The sequence below is a fragment of the Garra rufa genome, chromosome 12 (assembly GCF_049309525.1).
Source record: "Garra rufa chromosome 12, GarRuf1.0, whole genome shotgun sequence".
In the NCBI taxonomy this organism is placed as follows: Eukaryota; Metazoa; Chordata; class Actinopteri; order Cypriniformes; family Cyprinidae; genus Garra; species Garra rufa.
In genome coordinates this window covers 4,456,846-4,467,459 of record NC_133372.1, presented here as the reverse complement: position 1 = coordinate 4,467,459, position 10,614 = coordinate 4,456,846, and the positions used below count along the sequence as shown (strand labels likewise).

The 10,614-nt window shown below is 37.4% G+C and overlaps 1 protein-coding gene across 1 annotated transcript in view; it reads right to left on the bottom strand.

Moving 5' to 3' along the window:
- Positions 1-2,768: 2,768 nt before the first annotated feature.
- ptprfa (protein tyrosine phosphatase receptor type Fa) overlaps positions 2,769-10,614 on the bottom strand; it is a 228,632-nt gene continuing 220,786 nt past the window's right edge. The window contains exons 27-31 of the mRNA XM_073851773.1: positions 8,012-8,138; positions 6,255-6,380; positions 6,014-6,168; positions 4,320-4,455; positions 2,769-4,200 (exon numbers count right to left, since the gene is read on the bottom strand). Coding sequence (XP_073707874.1) covers positions 4,132-4,200; positions 4,320-4,455; positions 6,014-6,168; positions 6,255-6,380; positions 8,012-8,138 — 613 coding nt within the window. The 3' untranslated portion in view covers positions 2,769-4,131. The remainder of the gene's footprint in view (positions 4,201-4,319; positions 4,456-6,013; positions 6,169-6,254; positions 6,381-8,011; positions 8,139-10,614) is intronic.

Below are 10,614 nucleotides of genomic sequence, written 5' to 3'. Positions count from 1 at the left end.
GCCCCCTAATCAACTCACTCCACATGAACCCTATGGGGCCTTATAGATGATATGGAAAATTATCTCTGCATGAACGATAGGGGGACATAGAATATGAATTTTAGATATAATCAGATACAATAGAGCTTATACAAACTACACATGCTCCTCGTGTCATATATCACATATATAAACCATAGTATATTGATATTTTATAAATTATTCGTATATAGATAAAGAATTGTATAGATGCAGAATCATATAGATTATATAACCATGTTATCTTTCTATTACTGGGGCCATATGGATATAGAATAAACAAATGGATTATAGTTCATGTAAATTTACTATGCATTCTAATGGGAGCCTTTCCATACATGTTCCGATTGGCCTATAGTGTTTATTTTATACTTATAAATGGTATAGCTCATATATATAGCAAATACTTTATATATAGCACTGAAGTGACTTTGACTTGTAGTATATGAACGTTACAGATTATATGTAGCCCTGGACCTCAAAACCAGTCATAAGGTTAAATTTTACAAAACTGAGATGTATACAACATATGAAAGCTCAATAAATAAGCTTTCTATTGATGTATGGTTTGTTAGGATAGGACAATATTTGGCCCGAGATACGTCAATTTGAAGTTCTGGAATCTGAGGGTGCAAAAAAATTAAAATACTGAGAAAATCACCTTTAAAGTTGTCCAAATTAAGTTCTTAACAATGCATATTACTAATCAAAATTACATTTTAATATATTTATAGCAGGAATTTTACAAAAAATCTTCATGGAACGTGATCTTTACTTAATTTCCTAATGATTTTTGGCATAAAAGAAAAATCAATAATTTTGACCCATACAATGTATTTTTGGCTATTGCTACAAATATACCCCAGCGACTTAAGACTGGTTTTGTGGTCTAGGGTCACATATATTATTTGTATATAGATAACTCGGTGTATGCATCACTTCAGTCTATAATAAGACAAATAGCAGTGTATAATAAATTGAACACATTATATATGTGATTCTATACATCTCTTATGACTCATTAAATCCATATACAGCCATTTAGATGTTATATACTGCACAAAAAAGTCAAAAGCTTACATACACCTTTCAGAATCTGCAAAATGTTAAGTATTTTACCAAAATAAGAGGATCATACAAAATGCATGGTATTTTTTATTTAGTACTGACTATAAGATATTTCACATAAAATAAAAAAATTACACATAGTCCACAAGAGAAAATAATACTTGAATTTATAAAACTGAGTTTACATACCTGAATAATCCACAGCTTTGATTTTTTTTTTTTTTTTTTTTTTGTGATATTTGTTCATGAGTCCCTTGTTTGTCCTGAACAGTTAAACCACCCGATGTTCTTCACAAAAATCCTCCAGGTCCAACAAATTATTATTATTATTATTATTTTTTTGTGTATTTGAACCCTTTCCAACAATGACTGTAAGATTTTGAGATCCATCTTTTCACACTGAGGACAACTGAGGGACAACTATTACAGAAGGTTCAAATGCTTACTGATGCTTCAGAAGGAAAAACCTTCATGCATTAAGAGCCCGGGGGTGAAAACTTTTGAACAGAACGAGAATGTGAACATTTTTCACATTTTGCCTAAATATTATTATTTTTTTAATTTAGTACTGCTCTCCAGAAGCTACAGAAGATGCTTACATGTTCCCCAGAAGACAAGATAATTCAAAAGTTTTCACCCCCGGCTCTTAATTCATCATGTTTGCTTGTGGAGCATCAGTAAGTGTTTGATCCTTCTGTAATAGTTGCATATGAGTCCCTCAGTTGTCCTCAGTGTGAAAAGATGGATCTCAAAATTATACAGTCATTGTTGGAATAGGTTCAAATACACAAAAATGCTAAAAAACAAAAAAAATTGTGGGACCTGAAGGACTTTTCTGAAGAACAGCAGGCAGTTTAACTGTTTATGACAAACAAGGGACTCATGAACAACCATCACTAAACATTTTTCTTTCTTGTGGACTATATTTAAACATCTTTTATGTGAAATATCTTATTTACTTTTGACTTCAACAGCATAGAACTACAGACTTATTTATCCCACTCCATAGATCTTAACAGAACCATATATTGCCAATTTGAATATATAGACATTATTTTTAAAACTCACTTTAAATCGAGGCATACTGACACAAATATTTAAATTCAACAGATAATATATGTTACCTGTGTATTAAAAAAGCATACAGCAACGTCTCTTTGCAATTAATGTTGAATGACTATGGTTTGTTTTTTGTTTTAACCTTAAGACAAATTGTTGGTTTTCAGAGCACCTGTTAAAAATGTGCAGCTGAATTATCTGTGTATCTCCAGCAATAAACAAAGACATTGATCATTGTCTCCAAACTGGTAATTAGGCTTAATTATTTGTTAATTGTTAATCTACATTGGGAAACAACATCTCTGACCTCAGACCAAAGGGACAATTTGTGCCTAATTAGTGAGATAATTAGCTTCCAATAGAATTAGTAAACTTTCCTGTCCGGTCTCTGAGATTTTTGGAGGAGGACTAATGTCTCCAGGTGTTCCAGAACTAATGAATCACGTAGAACAGACAGAATCCAGTCCACATGCCTTCACATTAAACCGCAATGGCCGGTGGGCTGACTAGCTTTGGCTGCGGAGCTCTGGCTTCCTGGCAAGGACACAAACACACTGGAGAGGGACCAGCCATCTGTTCCCGGGAAATGTGCTGAAGGAATCGGGAGCCCCACAATAAACGTGTACCAAACCCAATTAAGCATTTTATTAACACATATTTCTCTCCTTTTTATTAACAAATAGAAAACAGACCGCCTGTACAACAGATTGAATGGCGTTTCGTCTCTACGCGAGCACAAAGCGAAATGACGTGGTGTCCGCATTATCATCTCGCTTTGTGCTCAGGCCATAGGAGGAAAGAAACACTTGAGTATGCACATATTTTCAGTCCGATGATGCTGTCGCGACGTTACGGGAGATTTGTCTTTACGAGCCACAGTGAGAAATGATCGGATGGCCGTTAATACCACATGTGGAGAGTTCAGGAGGGTTCGTATTCCCAGCCTCAGCCCGTGAGAGGCCAGTCATCTCTTCTCTGCCGCAGATTTCCCCACTTCAGCGAATGACGGATGGCCGTGGTTCTACTAGAGGTACGTGACGGCTGTACATGTGTGTGCGCGGGTCTGTCGGGCTGAGACCTTTGACCTCAGCTGACCCGCCGTGGGATAAAGACTTTGCTGCGGCAGCAGGAACACCGTTTTTCTCGTCTTTCTTTTCACTCGAGAACGGAGGGCTTCCAGAAAGCGTCTGTTTACTGCTATTCAGAGCAGAACGGCTCTCGTTTCATTGGTTTATTCGGTGTCCTTAACTGACGGCAGGTTCATTAAGGTCGCGTTTCATCTCTTTTATACTTGATTACACTGTTTTATAAAGTATCAGGAGGTGAAAAGGTTGTTTTAATCTTATAGATTTTTTTTATATAAAAGTTCCCCTTTTCCCACCAAATAAAAGTAGATCATTAAAATATAATAATGATAAAAAGTAAGAAATCATCAGCAGCTCTGAGTACACCCTTATATGGTATAAGTAACCTGGGTCATGTGAAAATACATGTCCACATGTGCTAAAAAATAACTCAACATATATACGAAAAAATGATAAAGGAGGAATAATAACAATAATAATAAAAAGAACCCCTTAGATATGCAATGATCAGCATAAATGATACAAATATTGTATTTTCTGACATTTCTACCAATCGTAATGATGATACAACAATAATAATAATGATAATAATAAAAAACAATAGCTGATGATGTTGATCGATATGAAGATGAAAGGATCATAATCATAAAGCAGTAAGGTAATACAGAGACAGGAGCTGTGCATTAGAGACCAGAATGAAGCATCAGTTGCTGTTTTCAGAGAGAGGAACAGAATTGCGATGAAGTTCCAGTGATTTTTTCCTCTCTTCTGATTGGCCGTTTCTCTCTGTCTGTCTTTCAGTCTCTCTCTCTCTTCCTCCAGCAGTGGTGACTGAATAGGTAGGATGATTATGGCTCAGAAACAAGTGGCGGCTCTCCGTTCTGAGGCATTCTGGGAGTGGTTACGTTGCATAGTGATCGAAGCTGCCCAGGTACTCCAGAGCTGCTCTGTAGCACAACTGGTACTGGTCCTGAACACATGGGATGCACATGTTAAAACACAGACTAAAACATCCTCAACTAATGCTTTGCCTAAAAATGAAAAGTCTGATTTGCAGTAAATAACAACATGAGAGAGTGTCAGGTTTACCTCTGTCTGTACCATGGCAGGTCTCTGCGTGCGGAGCGTTTTTATGGTCTGGAACATGTCCACCACCCCTTCATACCTCATCCGCTCCAGAACAATACTTAAAGTGATGAAGACCCCTGTTCTGCCCACACCAGCACTGAGACAGAGAGAAACAGAGAGAGAAAGACAACGGTTCAGCTCACATCGATAAAATTCGTTTTTTAAAAGAAGTCTCTTCTGTGTAATAAACCTGCATTTATTCGTTGATTAAAAATACATTAAAAAAGTAATATTATTTTATTATTATTTAAATTAAAATAACTGTTTTCCATTTGAATATATTTTAAAGTGTAATTTATTTCTGTGATCAAAGCTTAATTTTCAGCATCATTACTGCAGTCTTCAGTGTCACATGATCCTTCAGAAATAAACACTTGTAATGTTTTTTGTTGTTTATTTGATTAAAAATTAGTGGTGGGCCGTTAACGTGAGACTCTTATCGGGCGATAAAAAAAATATTTCAAAGTTGGGTTGGGAGCTGGGTCTAAACTACGTAAGCTATGATGACTTCCACCTTGATATTTTAGCGCGAATTGCACTGTAGGAGGCGAGAACGAGTCTTCAACTTCTGTGAAATTACCACATCAAATGAGACGTGCAAACATGGATGCAGCTATGAAGCCGCTTCAGGGCAGGTGCATTGCTAGACCCTTTTTACTGGGGCACGTGCCCCAGTGAAAATCTGCTGTGCCCCAGTAAAATCTCAAGTTTGAGTTATAATTTACTTTGATAATCCCGAAATAAAGACATTAAACTACATGCAACAACTGAATTGACGCTTCTAAAAGCAACGCAGTTTAATGGAAGACTATGCACGCAGAAATCCATGCCCGTGCGCGTCTGTGTATTTAACGGCAACGCGCACGTCGTGCAGCCTTTTGCGCAGAAGTACTTGGTTACACAAGTTTGTATAGGTAATTATGTTGTAAATGCAATTGTCAAGCAGTTTATGATGCATTTTGGAAACAGGAGATGAGCGCCTGATCTAATGCGTCACCTGGCCCGTTCTCGAAGACTTACTTTTAGTCATTATTTGGGTAGCACACATATTCTGAAAATGCCTTCATCAGAATTCAAATTAGCCATTTTAATCTAGATTAATCTACTGTAGATTAAAAAAAAATATCTATGCCCACCCCTATTAAAAATACAGTAAAATCAGTAATATTGTGAAATATTATTACAATTTAAAATAGCTGTTTTCCACGTGGCTATATTTTAAAATGTAATTTATTTCTGTGATCAAAGCTTAATTTTCAGCATCATTACTGCAGTCTTCAGTGTCACATGATCTTTCAGAAATCATTCTAATATGCTGATTTGCTGCTCAAGATACAATTCTTGCTACATTTTTGTTATGTTGAAAACAGCTGAGCTCTTTTTTTGAAACCTTGATCAATTTAATTTTTTCAATTTAATTAATTTTTTTAATGAATAGGAAGTTCATAAAAACAGCATGCATTTATAATAGAAATCTTTTATAACATTATAAATGTCTTTGCTGTCACTTTTGATCAATTTAATGCATCCTTGCTGAATAAAAGTATTATTTCTTCTGAAAAAAAAAATCGTACTGACCCTAATATTTAATATATCAATATATGCTACAAACACATACTACGTGGTCTGCCACACTCGTTTATTCTGCTTCTCACCTGCAGTGGACAGTAATTGGTCCATCCTGTCCAAACTGCTCCTTGGTTTTGTGGACTTGGCCAATGAAATCAATAAAGCCCTCTCCTGTCTTTGGCACGCCTTGTTCTGGCCAATCGGTGAACTGAAACTGGCGGATCGTCCTAGACTGGCCATCCTGAGAGAGAATGAAAGAGTGTTGTAAGAGAGTGATTTAAAGACACAGTACAGCTGAAGTCATACACACACGTCTGATCCACTCACCCTGGCGTCTGTGACTTTAAACTCCCGTAAGATGTACTGCGGCATGTTGTATTCAGCCATGGGGTCCACAACGAAGTACTGGTAGCGTGCGGATCTCTCTGCAGGCCAGTACTGATGACACTTCTCCTGTGGAGCCGAACACACACGATTACAAGACTGGCTCACACTTTGCTTTGTCAAAACCCCAATGTTATTATTTTATTCATTTTTTTGCCTTTTGTCTCTTTGGTGTAATGCACAAAATGACGGCCTGAGGCCTGCATACAACTAGCTGATTTTCAGCATCATTAATATTTCATTAGTCATTCGAGAATCAGAGTATTTTTGTAATAATTGCAGTAGAGTATTCAGACATTTTGCTCAGCAAACCAACATCCACAATGGATGTTTATTTTGTTATTATTATTTGCTACACTTAAATCAGTCCCTCCAGGATTTTGCGCTCTTGCAATTGCAAAAATGAATGCAAATATAAGCAAGCCTCTCATTGTTTGCAGCAGTTTGCATTATTTTAAAATTTTCCCTGAGAGAGAAGCAATGACAACTAATCAAAACCCATAAATCTAAGCTGAACTGATTTCAGTAATTATTTACAGTAACAGTACACTTACTGTCGCTTATACAGTTGAGGTCAAAAGTTTACATACACCTTGCAGAATGTTAATTATTTTACCAAAATAAGAGGGATCATACGTTATTTTTTATTTAGTACTGACCTGAATAAGATATTTCACATAAAAGACATTTACATATAGTCCACAAGTGAAAATAATAGTTGAATTTATAAAAATTATCTTGTTCAAAAGTTTACATACACTTGATTCTTAATACTGTGTTGTTACCTGAATGATCCACAGCTGTGTTTTTTTTGTTTAGTGATAGTTGTTCATGAGTCCCTTGTTTGTCCTGAGCAGTTAAACTGCCCGCTGTTCTTCAGAAAAATTCTTCAGGTCCCACAAATCCAAAGAATTTGTGAGACCTGAAGGATTTTTCTCTGAAGAACAGCAGACAGTTTAACTGTTCAGGACAAACAAGGGACTCATGAACAACTATCACAAAAAAAGCACAGCTGTGGATCATTCAGGTAACAACACAGTATTAATAATCACACGTATGAAAACTTTTGAACAACGTATTTTATGTGAAATAACTTATTCAGGTCAGTACTAAATAAAAAATAACATATATTTTGTATGATGTTCAGATTCTGCAAGGTGTATGAAAACTTTTGTCCTCAACTGTTCAATGCAAAACAGCACAAAATATGCTGCAAATAGCTGCAGCATATTAAAGCGTATTATTATTTTAGCATCATTGATATACAATTATACATTTTGGTAATATTTTGAATTGATTTAAATGTCTATATAACTCTATATAACAGTTTGAGTTTTTTTAGTTCTTCAACTTAAACTAAACGAAAATGCGAAATGTAAAAAAATAAATAAAGCTTTTTAAATAAAGTTTTCTTTTATATATATTCTTTATTTCAAGATTTTTTTGTTTGTTTTATTTTTAGAATTTAATGATAATAACCCTGCTACAAAGTTGAACATAACTGAGCCATGTTTCACAAACCAGTCAATTCCCAATGGATGCAATCAAGAGCCGTCCCATATTTAGCCTTTTTGAAGATCTTGTTTCACTCACATTACAAAAGTACAATGGGTTCCAAAGAGTCATTTACATTGACTTTGTTCACTTTGATGTGTGCAGTAATGTGAGAATTTGTCATATTAATAATGGCATGGACTCACCCGTCCCATCTCTCTGAGCTTCGTCAGCATCACCACGATGGTGGAGTTGTGCTCCCAAAGCATCCTCCAGAAGTCCTCCGTGGTTTCAGAGAGAGGACCTTGTGTGGCGATATATGCCTTCTGCTGCCTGCAGAAACAACACATGAAGACACAGAATAAAAACACTGGAATTTAACACAGAATGCTTATGAACAGCTCTCTTCAGGACTGACAAGTGTAGATGTAGTGATTCCTCTAGGTTGACAGCAGGAGGCGCTGCGGCTCCATCACTGCAATCATAAATGCAAACGACAGACAGACAAGGAGATAAAGCTGCAGGGAGAGAGAGAGAAAGAGAGGAAACACTGGACAGAGAACGAGTGAGAGAGTGTGAGACGGGTGAGAAAGACGCTGGGTGTGGAGGATGAGACAGAGAGATGTGATTGTGAAGTGAAGGCAGGAGAGCTGTGGATCACTCAAACTGTGTCACGCTGCGCTGGTGTCCTAGCCTGGAAAAAATCCAGACCCTAATCTATTAAGATTAAGGGTCTGGCATCGAGCAATGAAAAGGGCCTAACTCGAGGGGCGGCACCAAGCATGCATTTGAAACTCTCACTGCACGCAATTGGATAACGCCACGACCGATCACTAAGTTTTCGCTAAGCCCCATACGCTTAGCTACCAGCGGAGCTAACTGATAGATTAAACTCTTGCCGTATCCAGTCGGCAAAACAGCAAAAACGTCCTTCTTGCAAAGGAACGATTCGAGCGCAGTTTTCTGTTCCTCTTTTATATGAAAAGCCAAGTCTAACTCGTTCATTGTAGCGGCCAAAGCCGTTTCAAACAACTGGTGTTCATCTGTAGCCATCTTTCAATGTTTAGTAAATGATTCCGGACGTCGCAGCACTGTCCTCATCAGCTTAGCTCGCCTCTGGCCCGCCTACATCAGATACACCGATTTGATTGGTTGCCAGAACTGCTTACGTAATGCAGTAACATGCATCATTGCTCGATGCCAGAGTGTCTTGCAGAGACAATTTAAATTGTGCTCTCGCGAGACCTCTGGATTTCCAGGGTACTGGTGTCCTGCTGTGAGATCCCCAGGTCTCCGCTGAAGCAAATGCATGTCTGAGCTGGTAGAACAAGTGCAGGAAATGTCTAATCTGACTTTAGCAGCCTCATTATTCTCTTACAGTGATTTTATCAGTGCAGGTCTCTAAGTGACTGTTCTGTTAGTTCCTAACATCATTAGTGGGTTGTAACTGGACACATAGATAGTAAAGTGTTGTTTTTCTAACAGAAACTACAAATTCTTCAGAGGAAGGTGTGATAGAGCCTTATTTGCTTCACTAAATGACAGGAAGCAAAATCACAGCCCCCATCACACACACACACACACACACACACACACACACACTGAAAGCTCATCAAGCTAAAAGCATGTGAAAGCCCTTCTCCCTCTGTCCTTCATTACAAACACGATTACTGCCAATTACGCTGTTTACACTTCAGTACGGCGGCAGATGCAGTGGGAGCTCTTTGATTGGCCGTTAATTGGATTAAGGCCCAATAATGAGCCCAGAATTTTGACACACCTCCGCCCCTCCACCTCACATGACCCCTCGACAACAGCAAAGGAAGTGCTTGATTCAGGATGTTAGTAAAGGACTGTTCATTTGAAGCATTGATATTTGCAGTAAATGTTCACTGTGGCAGAAAGCTGCATTGAATCAATGAATCTCAGAGACTACAGTCACAGGAGACGGGATAGAGGCTGTCTTTGGTAATGCAATTTTTAATATGCAATTTTCTAGTTTTTCATTCACAGGAAGTTCCTGCAGTATTTTTTTAATGCACAATCCACTGATCAAACTGTACTGCAAAAAGAAGCAGTATGAAAAGTTACTGCTTACAAAATAGGCGTGTGGTTAATATGAATACTATTTTATACTAAATAAATACTCTGAAATACTTACTTCTGATTGGTCAGTTGCAGCATTTTGAGGTCATGCTTGTATAATGAGTGCAGTATAATTAGCAGTGTCATCATTTTGCCAAACATCTCATTTTGTGTTCCATGGAATAAGGAGACATCTATCACAGGCGCACACAGGACACACACATACACACACACACACACACACACACACACACACACACACACACACACACACATGTTGGGTTTACATGTTTTATGGGGACATTCCATAGGCGTAATGGTTTTCATACTGTACAAACCGTACTTTCTATGGCCCTACACCTAAACCTAGCCCTCACAGGAGATTGGGCACACTTTTACTTCCCCAAAAATCTCATTGTGCATGATTTATAAGCCTGTTTCCTCATGGGGACCTGAGAAATGTCCCCACAAGGTCAAAATCTACTGGTATTCCTATCCTTGTGGGGACATTTGGTCCCCACAACGTGATGAATACCAGGTACACACACACACACACACACACACACACACACACACACACACACACACACACACACACACACACACACACACATATATTTATATATATATATATATATATATATATATATATATAACATGTCATTATTATTTTACTATTTAAATTATAAAAATTAAACCAATACAGAAACATTACTATTATTGA